General features: G+C 40.0%; 1 protein-coding gene across 7 annotated transcripts in view; it reads left to right on the forward strand.

Annotated features, from left to right (window-relative positions):
- The window catches only part of adck1 (aarF domain containing kinase 1), a 128,969-nt gene that overhangs the window by 90,814 nt on the left and 19,621 nt on the right, over positions 1 to 18,534 (forward strand). For all 7 annotated transcript variants that reach the window (XM_042387737.1, XM_042387734.1, XM_042387740.1 and 4 more), the window contains 2 exons: positions 8,907 to 9,056; positions 11,396 to 11,593. In XM_042387737.1, the coding sequence (XP_042243671.1) occupies positions 8,907 to 9,056; positions 11,396 to 11,593 (348 nt within the window). The remainder of the gene's footprint in view (positions 1 to 8,906; positions 9,057 to 11,395; positions 11,594 to 18,534) is intronic.

Consider the following 18,534-nt stretch of genomic DNA (forward strand, 5'->3'; position numbering starts at 1 on the left):
GCGCTGTAGAGGAGGTAAGTCGATGTCTAGGTCAAGGTCTTTCAAGTCCTTTGCATGGTCTGTTGATGGGAATGCCTGCATGACGACTGGGCAGTTGGATGCTACTTTATGGAGTCTTAAGTTAGAGATGGCAAGCATACCTTGGGCGGCTTTCAGTAGAGTGATGGCTGCAGTTGCAGATGGCAGTGACTTGAGTCCATCATCGACGTAGAAATCCCTGTGTATGAACTGCTTCGCATCTCCACCAAACTCATCCTCTCCATGTAGAGCTGCTCGCCGTAGCCCATAGGTAGCCACTGCTGGAGAGGGGCGATTGCCAAATACATGGACTTTCATCCTATATTCCACAACTTCCTTGGTGATGTCATTGTCTTTGAACCACAGGAATCTGAGGAAGTTCCTGTGGTCCTCCCTAACAACGAAGCTGTGGAACATTTGTTCAATATCCGCTGTGATGGCCACCTGCTCACGCCTGAACCGCATTAGTACACCCAGCAAGCTGTTGTTCAAGTCTGGTCCTGTCAGCAGCACATCGTTCAGTGAGAAGCCGAGGTGTGAAGCGCTGGAGTCAAAAACGACTCGGATTTGACCAGGTTTGCGTGGGTGGTACACACCAAAACTGGGAAGGTACCAGCATTCTTCTCCATCCTGTAGCGGTGGAGCCAATTCAGCATGATCCTGGTCAAAGATTTTCTGCATGAAGGCCAGAAAATGGCTCCTCATCTCAGGCTTCCTTTCAAGTGTACGGCAGAGGCTGGTGAAGCGGGTCAGAGCTTGTTCCCTGTTGTTGGGGAGGCGTGGCCTTGGTGTGCGAAAAGGAAGGGGGGCCACCCAACTGTTAGCATCATCTATGAACATCTCCTTGTCCATCAGCTGAATGAACTGTCTGTCCTCAATGGACAAGGCGACCTTGTTGTCCTCCTCTGTTTTTTCGAAGATCCTGCTTCCCAGTGAATAATCACCGGTATTCTGAACCAAGCTGTCAGATAAATAAGAATGCTGCAGGCTTTGAGAGCTGAAAGGCTTTGTAGCTGTCCTTACTATAAGCTTCTCTTTCAAAACGAGGTGGTTGGGACATGGGCTGAAGTAAGAGTGGCGGCCATTCTCCAAAACATTTGTCCGGTATGTGCTGACTCCTTTAGGCTTGTGAGCTGCACCCAGGCAGACTTCTCCAACTATAACCCAGCCAAGGTCAAGTCTTTGAGCAAAAGGGGCATTGTTTGGCCCATTATGCTGGTCTCTCACTTTGTGAACTCTTAAGACATCTCGGCCAAGGAGAAGGAGAATCTGTGCTTCAGGGTCAAGTTCAGGAATGAGGTGAGCAATAGGCTTTAGGTGAGAGTGGTGTTTGGCAGCCTCAGGAGTAGGTATTTCCGATCTATCATCCGGCATATGGTTGCACTCTATGAGTGTGGGAAGAAGCACACTAAGATGTCCATCTAAGGGCTGAGCAATGAAGCCGGCTCCTCTTCTTCCTGACATCTCTGTGACTCCTGCACATGTGCGCAGAGTGTAGGGAGAATCTGCACCCTCGAGGTTGAACAGGTCAAAAAACTCTGACCGAGCGAGAGACCTATTACTCTGGTCATCGAGTACAGCATAGACTCTCATTGATCTATCTGGTTGTCCTTTAGGATGAACCTTTATGAGGCAGATTTTAGAGCAGGAGCGGGAGCTGTTGGCTTCACCACACACTTCTGTGCACTTGGAGATTATGTCAGGAGAAGCCTCCTCCTTTTCCTCCCCGCCGTGCTCTAGGTCAGGATCTTTGGCGGTCCATGGAGCTGGTCCTGGATGAAGAGCTGTGACATGTCTATTACTGTCACATTCTTTGCACTGAATAGTGATTTTGCAGTCTCTAGCCATATGATCAGTTGAGGAGCAGCATCTAAAACAAATCCCATTCTCCTTGAGAAATGCCTTGCGTTCCTCCAATGTCTTTGCCCGGAAGCCTCTGCATCGCTTGAGGGGGTGGGGCTTTTTGTGAATTGGGCACTGCCTTTCGACGTCCAATTTACTGCTGGCAGTCTCTATTGACTTGGTGGCAGGTATTGGTGTGATATCTGTTTTGTGAGATGTGATTTGTCCTTTAGAGTGTGTATACCTTTTCGCTGGGTTGTCTGCCTTTACTACTGCCATGCCAGATGAGCTGAGGGTGAAACTTGGATCATTACGAGTATAAGCCTCTCTGCAGACAAAATCGGTGAAGAATGAAAACGGCGGAAACTGGACTTGGTTTTGCAGCTTGTACAAACTGCCTTGTGTCATCCATCTCTCTTGAAGCCCGTATGGCAGTTTCTCCACTATTGGGTTAACACCCCGAGATGTATCCAAGTAGGTGACCCCAGGCAAATAACCATCTCGTTTTGCAGACTCCAACTCCCTTAACAGATCACCAAGCTCTCTCAATTTGAGGGGATCTTTGTTGCTAATCTTGGGGAATCTCTCAAGTTTATCCAAAAGAGCCTTCTCGATTGTTTCAGGTGATCCATAACACTCCTCGAGACGCATCCATGCCATCCTGAGCCCAGCAGCAAGGTCGCTAACATGAACAGCTCTGATTCTCCTAACCTGCTCTGATGACTGAGGGCCTAACCACCTAATTAGAAGGTCGAGCTCTTCATTGTAGGTGAGTTTCAGTCCTTGTATGACATTCATGAAGGTAGATTTCCAACTCCAATAATTTTCCGGATGGTCGTCAAACTTGATCATCCCAGAGGTCACAAGCGCACGACGAGCCATATAAGTAGCAAAGTCACTTATGCCTGCGTGGTCAGGGGCAGATGACTGTGTTGCGTGCATCCTAACAGGGGGTGTGTGGGGCTGAGGTCCCTTCATGGATGAGAAACTGTGTGGATGGATTCCAGGATAATATTCAGCAGCTGGCTGAGTCATACTATGCACTCTGGAGTAGCTAGCATTGTGCTTAACATAAGCTGGAGTAGTATTTTGTCTAAACTCAGCTTTGTGAATGGGATATTGTTCGCTGTCTTGGTGTGGCAGAACGTGAAGGACATCATGTGGCCGACTGGATACAGTGTGAGACTCAAGATGGGGTAATGACAACTGACTAGAGTGCATTTTAGAATGACGTTCAACATAATCACTCGTTCTTTTCTCTCTGGAGTCATGGGGAATTGCTGCGATGTCCATTGCCCTAGAGTCTGCTTTAGATTCCAGCTCTGCTGCAGCTGATTCCAGAACCTCTGCCTCAGCTAAGGCAGCTGCAACCTCTTTCTCTTGCTTCAATGTGGTCAGAGCAGCCTCCATGCGTGCCTCCTCTACTCTCAACTGGGCTTTTTCAACCATGAGCTCGGTTTCTCTTTTAACAAAGGTGGAGCGAGCACGCACTGCCTCAGCTCTGGCACGTGCTTTAGCTGCTGCTAGGCTTGCTGAAGATTTGCTAGAGCTGTTAGAAGACTTAGCAACAGATCTGGTCACATATGACTTTACAGATGCATTTTGTGATTGAGCTTCCTGTTGATCTTCTGTGTTTGCCTCGTTGTCCATCTTGTGTATGCCGTAGACCTTTTATTTGGTATGAAGGTGGCAATTAAGATGAAGCAGGGCAGTTAATGAAGAGAAGCTATCTTTGTTTGCATGAATCGCTGTGTTGACCCCGCCGTGATGCTGTTTTTTCACTATTCTGTCCCCTGCGTGCGTGGCTCCACACGAAGTGACAGATAGCTAAACAGGTGTACTGGGCACTGAAAGGTTTAAATGATGACTCAGATGTGGAAGTAAAGTTGAGGTCTGTTTACTTGTATATCTTCATCAACATGCTTGCTTACAATGCTTTTCCAGAAACTCTGTGAAACTGAAAATAAATACACAAGAAAATGTTCTTAATGTAAGTAAAAACAGTGTAGAAATATAACTACTTGCTTAGTACTACACAATTAAACCAATGTTTGCACTATATGTGGGGATTTAGGTAATTATCTATAAATCTCCCCAAATATTAAATAAAATAACAAAATATGCATCAATCCTTATCTATAAAGATAAAACATGTAATATAAACTTACAAACAAAGCTTCTCCAAGGTTCAACACAGGTGGATGCAAAGGATTAAACAGAGAGACTTCTGGAGCACCTTGCTGTGCAAAATTTCAATCAAAATGGCCGGTCTCAGACTACGACCTTACCCATGTGATCACAAATAACCAATAGAGAACAAGTACAACAAGCTGACAATAATCTCCAAAGCAACCACTAGGAGATGCTAAAATGCGCTTTAACTACATGTAACAAAATAAATACCATCTAGAGTAGCTATGGCATAAGCAGGCCCACACGGAATCTGTGCCTGCAGAATTCCGATGACACCTCTGCAGATTTTCCACAGATTTTAAACCAATAAAGATGCTGCTTTTAAGTTTTATGTTTGAGTGTCATGTTTTTTGCCTTTGCCGTTTTAGAGGTTCTCAAAAGATATTTGGTGAAGTTGAGGTCAAGGGCCTTACCAGTTATTTATTTATGTATTTGTTTGTTTATGTGTTGAAGGGTTACTTGTTGGGAGATGATTAATGGTTAATGTTTTCGCAAATTAATTTTGCTCTCTCTGCTCCACATTGAATCTTGCATTTTAGTGGCCATGTGTCCTGCATTGTATGCTGGTTGACTTTTCCAACAAATACTCACACTTTGTTTTGAACTGTTTGTGATGAAATAAAATCTCAAATTCGATGGTTCAATTAAAATCTACTAAATTTTGGGTTGTTTTAATGTATTGTGTGTGCTTATTTTTGCTTAGGAACAATCTTTATTATCTTAAATGAATACTGTCTATCACATTACAAGCAAAAAAACTTTCAGCTTAATTCCGCAGATTTTCATTCTGGATCACTGCCGAAAACTGTAAAAAAAATCTGCAGATTCCGTGTGGGCCTGGTCATAAGATAATGTGTTTCTAAGGTGTTTAGGGCCAAGCACAATAACTTGAGTTTTGTCTGAGTTTAGTAGCAGAAAATTGCAGGTCATCCAGGTCTTTATGTCCTCAAGGCATGCTTGGAGTTAAGTTAACTGATTACTTTCATCTGGCTTCATTGATAAATATAATTTCGTATCATCTGCATAGCAAAGAAAATTCGTGGAGTGTTCCGTAATAATATTACCTAAAGGAAGCATATATAGGGTGAATAGTATTGGTACAAGCACAGAACCTTGTGGAACTCCGTGTCTAACTTTTGCGTACATGGAAGATTCATTATTAACATGTACAAACTGAAATCGATCTGATAAATAGGAGTTAAACCAGCTTAATGCAGTTCCTCTAATGCCAATTAAATGTTCCAGTCTCTGTAATAGGATGTGATGGTCAATTGTGTCAAATGCAGCACTAAGATCTAACAAGACAGGTACAGAGAGGTCCTTTGTCTGATGCAGTTAGGAGATCATTTGTGACTTTCACCAGTGTTGTGCAATGATGTGCTCTAAATCCTGACTGAAAATCCTCAAATAAACTATTGTTATTTAGAAAGTCACATAACTGATTAGCAACTGCTTTCTCAAGGATCTTAAAGAGAAATGGAAGATTAGATATGGGTCTATAGTTGGCTAAATTGCTTGAATCAAGAGTAGGCTTCTTAAGAAGAGATTTAATTACAGCTACTTTAAAGGACTGTGGTACATAGCCTGTTACGAAAGACAGGTTGATCATATCTACAGCTGGTATTTATCCACAGTAATGAGGAATATAGCAGAATTAACTGAGTTAAGAGCAGCAAAAACGCTATCAGTATAACAAAATGCGAGTATAGAGCCCTTATCCTGGCAACCAGGAACAGTTTTAAATTGTTCTTAATGAATGAATGAATGAATGAATGAATGAAATTATTAGCCTAATTTGACTGTATTGTAAGAGTACATGCCTTGTTGTTTGCTGTGGATAAATTGTAACTGATCAATCAACTAATCATTTCATCACTAGTCTCCAGCATTATAACATTTTTAAAAAGCTTTTTTTTCAACACCATTACACTTATAAGATACATTAGTATTAAGTATAAGTATTATATAACATGACCTACATCAAAAACACAGACATGACTAACACTGAATCAATTACAATATCAATATAATTAGTTATAATTATAATATTGTAATTATCTTTTTTATTATTACTTAGAATTGTTTACTTGAACTTGCATAGTTGGCGGTACTGTTTTAATAGTGGAAACGCCAATCGAACAAATCTGAAAGCTGAGATAATTAGATTTACTGTCAGTGGTCTTTGAATATGGCTTTCATGTCATGCTTAACTAGATTTTATGTTATGGTCTTCAACAGTCAATCTGTGTCCCACAGGACAACAACACAATGGAAACACAGTATTTGTATGTCACTCCCCATTGTGGTTGGCTAATAACACACACACACACACAGACACGCAGAGCAGATAGAGAAGACAATAACAAATACACAACACACAAATTATTTATTAAACATGTACATTCCCACACACACAAATACAGAGACACACTATCTGACCATCAAGCAGTGATAATGAGTATTATAAGACAGCTGATGAGACAGATAGAGGACATGATAAAAGACACACACACACACAGAGTGACAGGATGAATAGAATTATCAAATGACAGTGGTGCTGGATGGACCCTGTGTCTGTGTGTGTAATCACAAGATGGATGAGGGCCCAAATAGCATTCCTCTGAATTCCATGACGTGACCATAATGGACCGATGCTTTCCTCCATTTCTTTTGTATTCTCACCCATATTGATAAGATATAATATATGACTGCATGCCCTGGATGGAGCATAAAACTTTTCATAAAGAATTTTTAACACATAAAAGTGTAGTCATCCCTTAGCTTAAGTTTAGATCGTTGGATAGCCAGGAGCCCCACATCAGCCAACCTAGGGAACCTGGAGGTAGAATAAGGGGTTAGAGGATCTGCGATATAGGAATGGGCCAGCCCCATTTAAGGCTTCATAAACAAACAGAGGAACCTTAAAATCAATTCTGAACCATCCAGGCAGCCAGTGGAGAGAAGCCAGGAAAGGGGTAATATAGTCCCTCTTCCAGGTACCTGTCAGGAGCCTGACTGCAGTGTTCTGGACCAGTTACAGTTGGGACAGGGACCCAGTATACAGGGAGTTGCAGTAGTCCAAGCGGGAGGATATAAAGGTTTGGATGACTTTCTTGAGATCTTTGAAAGGGAGAAACGACTTGATTTTGGCAATATTATGAAGCTGGAAAAAACAGGCTTATACTACTACATTAACTTGCTTGTCAAAGATGGAATGAAATATCACACCAAGGTTTTGACATGATGTTTGACAAGGGTGGACAGGTTGCCAAGGCTGTTGGTAATCACTTTCATGGAGTCAGGGGGGGCAAATAGGACAACTTAAGATTTGCCTTCATTCAGCTTTAAGAAGTTTTGTGCCATCCAACACTTTTGTCCTCAAGGTAGTTCAAGAGGCTGACTAGATTGGACTGGTTGTTTGGTTTCAGGGGGAGATAAAGCTGAGTGTCATCAACATAATAGCGGAAGGAAAAGTCATATTTTGAATGATTTGTCCAAGGGGAAGCATAGAGAAAAGCATGGGACCCAGGATGGAACCTTGTGGGACACCACAGGAGGGACTAGCTGGGGGTGAGGAAAAATTGACTATGTTGACGGAGGAGCTTCTATTTTTGAGGTAAGGGATGTACATTCAAGTGAGGCACTGCAAAGTGACTTGTTGGTATTTTGGTGGAGATTAGGTCTTGGTTGTTCACTGAGAATAGACATCTCTGAACCACTTTTCTGGAGCAAAGTCACTGGAGTTGCCCCTTTGGTGATTTTATCAACAAGAGCAAACTTAAAAACTGAAGGTACCCTATGCACTGCAAGGCTTCTCTCCAGCTGGAGGCGTGTGCCAGCTGGTGCAGGGTAAACCATAGTAAACCTAAAAATCAATATTCCAGTGCACATCAGGATACTAAGATTGACACTTTTTATTAACAGATTACATTAAAAACAAAAAGGAGCGGGCAGCATTTAAGCATTAATGCCTAAAATGTAAGTAAACTATTTGAATTTTTAAAATTAAAAGAAAAAGTAGATGTGTTTAAATCAGTTAGTTAAATCTTTGCAGCACAGATATATTCATTAATCTGCAGATGTAATCATAATAGTTTCATCAAACTTTTTCTTTAATAGCTTCACCAAACTATTTTTAACTAATTATTTCTATCATCATTGTACTAATTAACTGTAAAAGCCACACCATCTGCCTTCAGCTGCAGATTTGTGTTAATATATGTTCACATTGTGAAGATCTGCACCTTCTTGAAGAAGCATCTTTCTATTTATTGAGCTGATGTTGTCCTGCTTCACTGTGATTGGCTCAGCTGTTTTAGAGCTATGAGACCAGTGATGTGACTGGTTGAGAGTGTATTGATTAAGCACCACACCCTGTGATCTATATTCACCTTCACCCAGCCCTTTTGCACTTTGTGCTGCTGCGCATGAATGAAACAAAATAGCAGGTGAGTTTGGATGCCCATACTGTCTGTGCACCCAATACCTACCACTTTGCGCTTGTTGTTGTGCTTGCACAATTAAAATAGGGCCCCACATGGATTGATAAATTTGTGAAAAAAAATTAAGTGTATTTGTTGTATCTGATGGATTTTTAACATCAAATTTGTTTTATCTCAATTTTTCAGATTGTTCAGTTTTGCTTATAGTGGCCAGATTCAGCACTATGTGCTTAAACATTATTAATAATAACAATAATAAACCAATAATCTAATATTGTTACACCTACTAAAGGTCAGACCATAGCAGTGAGATCAGCCATTCTAACTGTGGGGATTTATTTATATTTTTTCATCATTTGGGTAAAATCTATTTGGATTTAACCGTACTCTCCTGCACTGTGTTCCCAATAGATTTCAGAGGACCTGGGCAAGATGTACAGTGAAATGATCTTCGTCCATGGCTTTGTTCACTGTGATCCCCACCCTGGCAATGTGTTGGTTCGAAAGTGTCCCCAAAGCAAGAAGACAGAGATTGTCCTGCTCGATCATGGCCTTTATCAGGTTGGAAATCTCCAAGCTTCCCAGACATAAAAAATACCATTTGTTCTAATATTGCAGTCCATTTTTCATGCTGCTGACTGAGACCTTGAGTAAAAAGGTAGAGCAGCAAACACACAGTCAAGATGCACATAAAAAACATGGATGTCAGAACACACTTTACAGGCAGACACACACTCTTATTAGGACTCCAGCGGGCTAAAAGCTTTTTGATAAACAACTCATTTGATGTGTTCTTAGCAGAGTGCAGTGTGCTGTATTTGGAATGGTGCACCACAGCCTTAATCATACAGGCACATATGTGCACTCATGATACACACACACACACTTCCCTCAGACCATAATGGCACCAATTTATTCCTAATGACTTCTGATTTTAGCTGTCATTTTGGAGACAAATGTTAATCCACTCCTCACATACACATATACACACTCAATCATTTTCAGTCTCATTACCAGTTGTGCACTACACACTGCATATGTGTCTGAAGTGCTGTAGTTGGACTGTTAATGGCAGAGGGTTTTTAAGTGGGAGATTGAATGGGTTTTAAGTAAGACATGTAAAATGAAAAACTGTTGAGCAAGATCTAAATGTCAGTGAAAGTATATAATACAAATTATTACATAAGAACACACTTTATTAATAAGGCTGTTTACAATGTGATGATAAACTGTGTATGGTCCTTGTAATCCAGCAACCTAAAAGTAGCAACATTAGAAAATTTCAACTCAACAATATGAAAATGGACACTTAAATACTTAAATACTTAAATATATACCCACACAAAAATAATCCATATAAAAATCCATTCAGTGCAGCATGTTGTCCCTGTGTCTGTGTAGGTTTTCTCCTGGTGCTCCAGTTTCCGTCTACACAGTCCAAGGACAAGCAGGTCAGGTTAAGGTCCACTGTGGAGCGTTTGACCACAAGTTGCGCTCTGGAGCATTTAGTGGCGTGATTTATATTATGCTGTTGGTTTCACGCTATTTCACTGAGCAGATGTTGGCACTAACACACCAACAAACAGCAATGCAACGACAAAGGCAGTGAAGAAAAAGACTGCTAGCAAGTAAACATGGCTGTACGCATGCATGATTTGAAACATTTCAGATATTGGCCTTGCAAATGTTTTATGAAGAAGGAAGTGCATTCACCACGTTTGTTAGACTTTAAGGATACACACAATACTCTTTTGTGAGAAACACTGAATTTCCACATAATTTTTGTTTTATGGAATCTCCACCATGGAGTTTGAAGTAGAAACTCTAAATTGCCTGTACAGTAAATGATTGTCACAGTAAATGTTAGGGGTGTGCCCAAATACAAATACATTATTTAGCAAAGCACAAATAGTGGGGTTTTTATGAATATTTGTTTCATACAAATATTTTAAAAGTTATTTGTTTTTGGGAAGAAAAAAAAAGTCAAATACCAGTGTGCAGGTCAGTTACATCGCTATCTCAGTCACCGTTCTCTGCTCCGCTGTTACATCTATCAGCAGGTCTCAAGGAGGGGAGTCACATCCTCCTGCTACATGATGCACATTTCCTTATTTGGACATCACTCCCGGAGTTGAGGTTGTTCCCCAGAGATAAAGCTGAGCTACTGACACACGCGAAGTGCTCCCAAGGGACTCTCCATAACTTGATGTTCCCCTTCTCCTTTCCACAAAGTTAGGTTGTAAAAAATAGGCAATAAATGAAAAGTTCAAAGCAAGAATCGCCTTTGAAGTTCCTCACTACATGTTACACGGTGTGCTCTCTCTGTGGTATGGATGTATAAATAGGTAGAGGTCTGTCTGCAATGAGTTGATGAGTAAAGTTTTAGCTCTGTAGTCAGCACAGTTGTCTATGATCTGAGCGACTCCAGTTCAAGACCCAGTGTGGGAACCTCCTTTGTAAGGCAGTTTATTTATGAACACTTATTGTAACACTTCAGTTTTACAAAAATTAAAAGTGTAATCAAAACAAACGAGGAGGGTGTGACATGCAGAAAATTCATACTACCCCCCTAGTTCCACCCACACTGTGCAGGAGCTCAGGACAACCAGTAAGAGTTGTTAGTACAGTGACGAGGATGAAATCCCTTGAATGCTTCCCACCAGCCAACACTGCCAGTTTTTTCATTGTTTAATTAGTGTTCATTCACATAACCACAAGCACAGGTGATAGTGTACATGGTCTTTGATTAAAAATAAATGAGTTCAATAGAAAATGAACAATACAATTGTTTTTAATATAAATGCAATTTACTGTAAATATAGTTTGCCATACCATTTAAGTAGATAAAACCCTAACGCAAGACACTTAATCTCCCATTATTATCTCTCCTCCCCTCCCAGGTCTTGCAACCAGACTTCAGGTTGGACTACTGTCGCCTGTGGCAGGCTCTGATTGAAGGTGACATGTCTGGGGTGGAGTGTTACAGCCGCAGACTGGGAGCTGGAGATCTCTACCCACTGTTTGCTTGTGTGCTTACTGCTCGCTCCTGGACCGCTGTCAATGCTGGCATCAGTTCTGTGCCTGTCACGCACTCTGAGGTATGATCTCACACAGACATATAAATAGTATTAATGCAAATGATAAACTGTGTTACAAAGTGCTTCAAAGAGGCTCATAAGGCAAATCAGTACAAAAAACACAAAAACTGAATGAAAGGCAGCATAAAAATATAAGAAAGACTAACACTGTATCTACACAGAAAGCATAGCATGAGTAGCACGTTTAGCAGAGCAGCAGTAGTAGCGATTGCCCTTAATGTGTATCTTCACTGCAGGCATTCAAGTACAGTGTTGAGTGTAGGTCACACACGTTGAACAGACTTGAAGCCTAATAATATGCTTTAGGTTGTGTTTATACCATGTATACCTCAAGTGAAGAGTGAGCTGTTACACAGCCTACATAGATACCTGGATTGATTAAAATAGAAGTGTATCTGTTCCGTCAGAGGCGCATGAGACAAGACGACTGAAAAACGTGGCTGAAATCCTTTCAGTGTAGACATGGTGGAAGAAAAACATCTGAAGCCTAGAGGCTGCAGTGTTTCAACCTACAAACCGCATATAAAGAGGGGCATAGTGAGGGGTGACACCACTCTTTGGTTTGCATTGGAGCCACTTGGAAGCCCACAGTTGCAGCTTTCTGAGGGTCCTATGTTTTCCATTTGGAGCCAGGACTTGATTCAGTTCAGTTCAGTTGTTCAGTTGTTGAGTTGAGTTCAAGTCAAGTCAAGTCAAGTCATATAGCACCAAATCACAACAGAAGTAATCTCAGGGCACTTTTCTCATAGAGCAGGTCAAGACCGTACTCTTTAATTTGAAGAGACCCAACATTCCACCATGAGCAAACACTTGGCAACAGCAGCAAGCAAAAACTGCCCTTTAACAAGAAGAAACCTCAAGCAGAACCAGGTTCTAGGTGGACGGCCATCTGCCTTGATTATTTGGGTTTATACAAAAAGGAGGTGTGAGAGAGGAGAGAGACAGAGAAGCATGATAACAACAATAACTAGAAATGCATTTCCTGCGGAAAATGCATGTGAATTCTGACAGCAATTGCAAAGCATTGCCGAAAATACTAAAGATTCGTTCAGGATCCCCAACTGTAGAAATAGAATTCAATTACCATGGCATGTTACATTTAAGAGATTTGGCAGTTAATAATCAGTATGGTGGTGTTTTATTAATGACCACATGGTGAAGCTATTGTTGCCATGATTCAGTATGTCATGCAGATTCTCATGGAAAACTTGTTTACCAAGTTTCATTTCATTAAAGACAACAGAATTGCAGAAATATCGTATTATACAGTTACTTTAGCGCCCCCTTTGGGCAGAACTTTATGAAATGTTAAACACTTCTGTAAGGTCACCTTGTGTACAACATTCCCAAATTTGGTTGCAATCTAATTCAGTATTGAGGAGTTATTGCCCATTATGTGCATTAGGCCATGCCTTCAAAAGTTTGCTAACCAATTACAGACAAACCATAAGAGATATCTGAAAACAAATGAATATGTTTATTTCGGGGTCATCTAAATATGGTATGTAACAAATTTGGTGAAGATTGGATGAAATATGTGCCAACAGAAGCAAAGCACGTGTTTACAAAAAAAATTCAAAATGGCCGAAAAATTTCAGAGCTGCAAATGGGCGTGGCCTATATCAGTCTAATCAGTATCATCCAAGGAACATCCTGACATCCCATTTTTTTGATAGGACTTACCGTTCATGAGTTATTAGCCAAAACACAAAATATTTAATAATTGACCACATGGTGGTGCTATTGATACCATTAATAGTTAAAGTAAGCTAGAGAGGAATTGAATTCTGGTACAGGATAAAGATGTAACGCAACTTTGTACATGAGAGCAATATTATGAGGAACACTGCAGTGAACAGGTATTGAACACACAACCTTGTCATCTAAGGGGTAGCTGATCATGAGAGCAGTGTCACTAAACATCTGATAACTTTGAAAGTTCAAAGTTTTGTGAACATTTTACAGTTTGAATGGCATCTGTACAATAAGGGACTTCTGAGCAGTTGAGTGTTAAAGTGACCAAGGTTCCCACTCAGTTGGGCGGTTTGTCCCATAGACTGCCATTATAAATTTTAATGTTTTAAAAAATTATATAAAATCACTGAAACATGTTACATTTCAGAAAAATACAAGCACACATCTGCTGAATGAGTTGCACAAATTGACAGTTGAATGGTTTTTATAGCACAAAGTATGCAGCAGAAACGCGGCAAAAAAACGTATGGAAGACGGAATAAGAATAAAGACTGAGAAGAACAATGTGTGCTCAGCTCATTAAGCAGACTGACATCACCTGGACTCCTTCATCCTACAACTCTACTGAGTTCTGCCCTAAGCGGGGATCGAACTCACAACATTTGGATCTAAAAGGAGTTCAGTAATGACATGACCTTAAACCACAGGACTACTCACACATACTGTGTAACACAGGAAAAGATGTATTTAACAAGCATATCAATCCGTATTTTAGGTAGTAATGTTAAGGTAAGCTGGAAAGGAATTGAATACTGGTACAGGATAAAAATGTGAGGCAACTTTGTACATTAGAGCAATGTTATGAGGAGCACTGCAGTGAGTAGGTATCGAACACACAACTTCGTCATCTAAGGTATTGTTGATCATGAGAGCAGTGTTCTAAACCACTGAGCCAACAGACATTCACAAAAATGAGAGGAAAACATCTCCATTTTGATGAGGAAAATGTATTTGTCTCAATCCAGAGCTTGAAGCCCAGAGATTTGTACATCACTAGTGAAAGCAAGACTGGTTTAACATGAGAATGAATGATATGTGTTTGAAGGAAGAGAGAATCTGTAAGTTTATGAAACTGCAGTGAGAGAAGACATGTGAAAATATCTGTGCTCTCCACTGTGCCTGATCACATGACACACTGGTGAGACCTGACGTCTGTAACACCCCTTACTTTGGACTTAAATTGCTGAAAAACTACTAAAGATATTACTAAACAATCTGATAACTTTGAAAATTCAAAGTTTTGTGAACATTTTACAGTTCGAATGGCATCTGTAGTATAAGGGACGTCCGAGCAGTAGAGTGTCAAAGTGACCAACGTTCCAACTCAGTTTGACAATTCCCATAGACTGCCATTATTAATCAATCAATCAATCAATCAATCAATCAATTTTTATTTATATAGCGCCAAATCACAACAAAAGTCATCTCAGGGCACTCTTCACATAGAACAGGTCTAGACTGTACTCTTTAATTTACAGAGACCCAACAATTCCCCATATGAGCAAGCACTTGGCAACAGCGATAAGGAAAAACTCCCCTTTAATGGATAGAAACCTCAAGCAGAACCCTGGTCTTAATGGGCAGCCATCTGCTTTGACCGGTTGGGTTGAAAGAGAGAAAGGGGGGGTGATAACAATCATAACAATAACAATAACAGCAGCAATAGCCAGGGAAGGACGCTGACAGGACTGCGAAGGACCGCGAAGGCCCGGCCTGCAACCCAGGGTTTCCTGCGAGAAGAAGCCAAGTTAGTAACATGCATTGATGGTACATGAATGCATACATATGAAGAGGAGGAGAGAGGAGCTCAGTGCATCATGGGAAGATCCTCGGTAGTCTAGGCCTATAGCAACATAACTAAGGGCTGATCCAAGGCGAGCCTGGCCGGCCTTAACTAAAAAGCTTTATCAAAAAGGAAAGTTTTAAGCCTACTCTTAAACGCAGAGAGGGTCTGCCCCCCAGACCAAATCTGGAAGATGGAGAGGAGCCTGATAGCTGAAGGTTCTGCCTCCCATTCTACTTTTAAAGACTTATAAAGGAACCACCTGTAAGCCTGCATTCTGGGAGTGCAGTGATCTAGTGGGATAATATGAGCTCTTCAAGATATGATGATGCCTGACCATTAAAGGCTTTGTAAGTAACGAGAAGGATTTTAAATTCAATTCTAGATTTTACAGGAAGCCAATGTAGTGAAGCTAAAATGGGAGAACTATGATCTCTTTTTCTAGTTTTTGTTAGTACACATGCAGCAGCATTCTGGACCAGCTGGAGAGTATTTAGAGACTTGTTAGGGCAGCCTGATAATAAGAAATTGCAATAATCCAGCCTGGAAGTAACAAATGTGTGGACTAGTTTTTCTGCATCTTTTTGGGACAGGATATGCCTGATTTTTGCGATATTATGTAAGTGAAAAAAGGCAGTCCTTGAAATTTGATTTATGTGGGAGTTAAAGGACATATCCAGATCAAAGATAACTCCCAGATTCCTTACAGTGGTGCTGGAGGCTAGGGGAAAGCCATCCAGAGTAGCTATATCATTAGATAATGTGTTTCTAAGGGGTTTAGGGCCAAGCGCAATAACTTCAGATTTATCTGAGTTTAGTAGTAGAAAATTGCAGGTCATCCAGGTCTTTATGTCCTTAAGGCATACTTGGAGTTTGTTTAACTGATTGGTTCCATCAGGCTTCATTGATAAATATAATTGGGTATCATCTGCATAACAATGAAAATTTATTAAGTGTTTCCTAATAATATTACCTAAAGGAAGCATATACAAGGTGAATAGTATTGGTCCAAGCACAGAACCTTGTGGAAATCCGTGTCACTCCGTGTAACTGTTGCCTTCATGGAGGATTCATCGTTAAAATGTACAAACTGAAATTGGTCTGATATATAGGACTTAAAGTAGCCTAATGCAATTCCTTTAATGCCAGTTAAATGTTCCAGTTTCTGTAATAGGATGTGATAGTCAATGTTGTCAAATGCAGCAGTAAGATCTAACAAGACAAGTACAGAGAGAAGTCCTTTGTCCAATGCAATTATGAGGTCATTTGTAACTTTCACCAGTGCTGTCACTGTTATGATGCGCTCTAAATCCTGACTGAAAATCCTCATATAAACTATTGTTATGTAGAAAGTCACACAGCTGATTGGTGACTGCTTTCTCAAGGATCTAAGAGAGAAAGGAAAGGTTAGATATAGGTCTATAGTTGGTTAAACTGCCTGAATCAAAAGGAAGGCTTTTTAAGAAAAGGATTAATTACAGCTACTTTAAAGGACTGTGGTGCATAGCCTGTTACTAAAGACAGATTGATCATACCTAGTAAAAAAGTGCTAATTAAAAGTAAGACCTCCTCAAGCAGCCTAATTGGGATGAGGTCTAAGAGACAGGTTGATGGTTTAGATGAAGAAATCGCTGTAGTTAGTTCAGACAAAAATGTCTTCACTAGATGTCTATCTGCTGTGGATAAATTTAAGGAAGCAATTCCATCAGCATTGTATTCATTGCCATTTCTCAATACAACAGAGGTTAGATATGCTAAATTCAGCCCCTCCCAAATTGATCATCTTGTTGATAGTGTTTCAGGCTCATTACGAATGACACTTGACTCCATCGCCCCTGTGAAAATGAAGATAATAAAACAAAAGCACTTAGCTTCATGATATAACTCCTAAACCCACAAATTAAAAGAAACATTGTGAAAACTTGAAAGGATATGCTTTTCCACCAAACTGGAAGAATCTCACTTAGTCTGGCAAAATAGTCTTAAAACATATAGGATGGCCCTCCATAACGCCAGAGCTGCCTGTTACTCATCATTAATAGAGGAGAATAAAAACTGGCTTTAAATGACAGAGAGCTAAAGTTTAAGAGTTTAAATTTAATTTCCTATTATGTTGTACTATGGTGGTGGTGTCAATTGTGTGAGAGCTGTGAAGCAGCCCACACACTGTTATCTTCGCTCTTTATTTATTGTGTCTAACTACTTCTGTACAATTTGTCGTATTAACTTTGTTTATATGTCAAAACGTATATTTCCTCAAGGAGATGTATGCCATGACTTTCCTTTACTGTAACATGTGTCAGTGATTTTATATAATTTTTAAAGTATTAAAATCTATAATGGAAACTCTGTGGGAGGAATGTTTGAAAGTTCACATTTCAAAAACTAAAAGGTTTCCCATGTTGAAATATTTTACATATTAAAACATGAGACCAACAGTGCCACCATGTGGTTAGTTATTATGTGTTTTACTTTTTGGCTAATAACTCATGAACGGTGAGGCCTATCAAAAGAATATTTGCACAATATTTTCCTTGGAAGATGCCAAGTAGACTGATATAGGCCACGCCCATTTCCTCTTAAAATTTTTCATTTTCAATTTTCCATTTTGGATTTTTTGGTAAACAAATTTTTTACTTCTATTGGCACATATTTCATCTAATCTTCACAAAACTTGGTACATAGCATATTCTGAGGACCCTGAATATTTTATGTTGTACAGATAGGGATGGTGAACAAGTCTGTAGCATTTGATATAATTTCACCTGACAGTGGCGCTATAAGATTTTATAACATTGCTGCTTGAGCAGCAGCTTGCAGCAGCAGTAGCGTTAGCTGGCAGAAGCTAGCAGCTTGCAGCTCTCATACCCAATTTCTTCAGAATTTGCGCAATTTTCTAGTTCTGTGGGAGCTGCGCACACTGTTGTCTTCGCTCTTTATTATTGTGTGACAGCAGCATAGCAGCTCACATACTGTTATTTTTTATTAGTGTGAATGCTGACAATCATTCACACTATTGTTATCAAAATCTTTATTATGTGAGAGCTGTGGTACAGCTTGTACAGTCTTGTTATCTTCACTCTTTATTATTTATTCATTTATTTATTTTTCTTCCATATGTTTTTGACCACTAACTACTCCTACATACTTTCAGCTACAAAAAATTCATATATCCAAATGTTCAACTTGTTCAGGACATTACCTCTATCATTTGTTTTTTTTCATAACTTTTATCATTTTTAAGATATTAAGCTTTTTATAACAATATTTTTACAATGTAAGTGGATGGGAGCAAATGACACATACAGACACATACACATGCATACTGACCCACATACATACATACTTAATGTACATACTGTACATACATACATACATATGTACATACATACAGTGCATACAT

Source organism: Thunnus maccoyii, chromosome 16 (genome assembly GCF_910596095.1).
Source record: "Thunnus maccoyii chromosome 16, fThuMac1.1, whole genome shotgun sequence".
Classification (NCBI taxonomy): Eukaryota; Metazoa; Chordata; class Actinopteri; order Scombriformes; family Scombridae; genus Thunnus; species Thunnus maccoyii.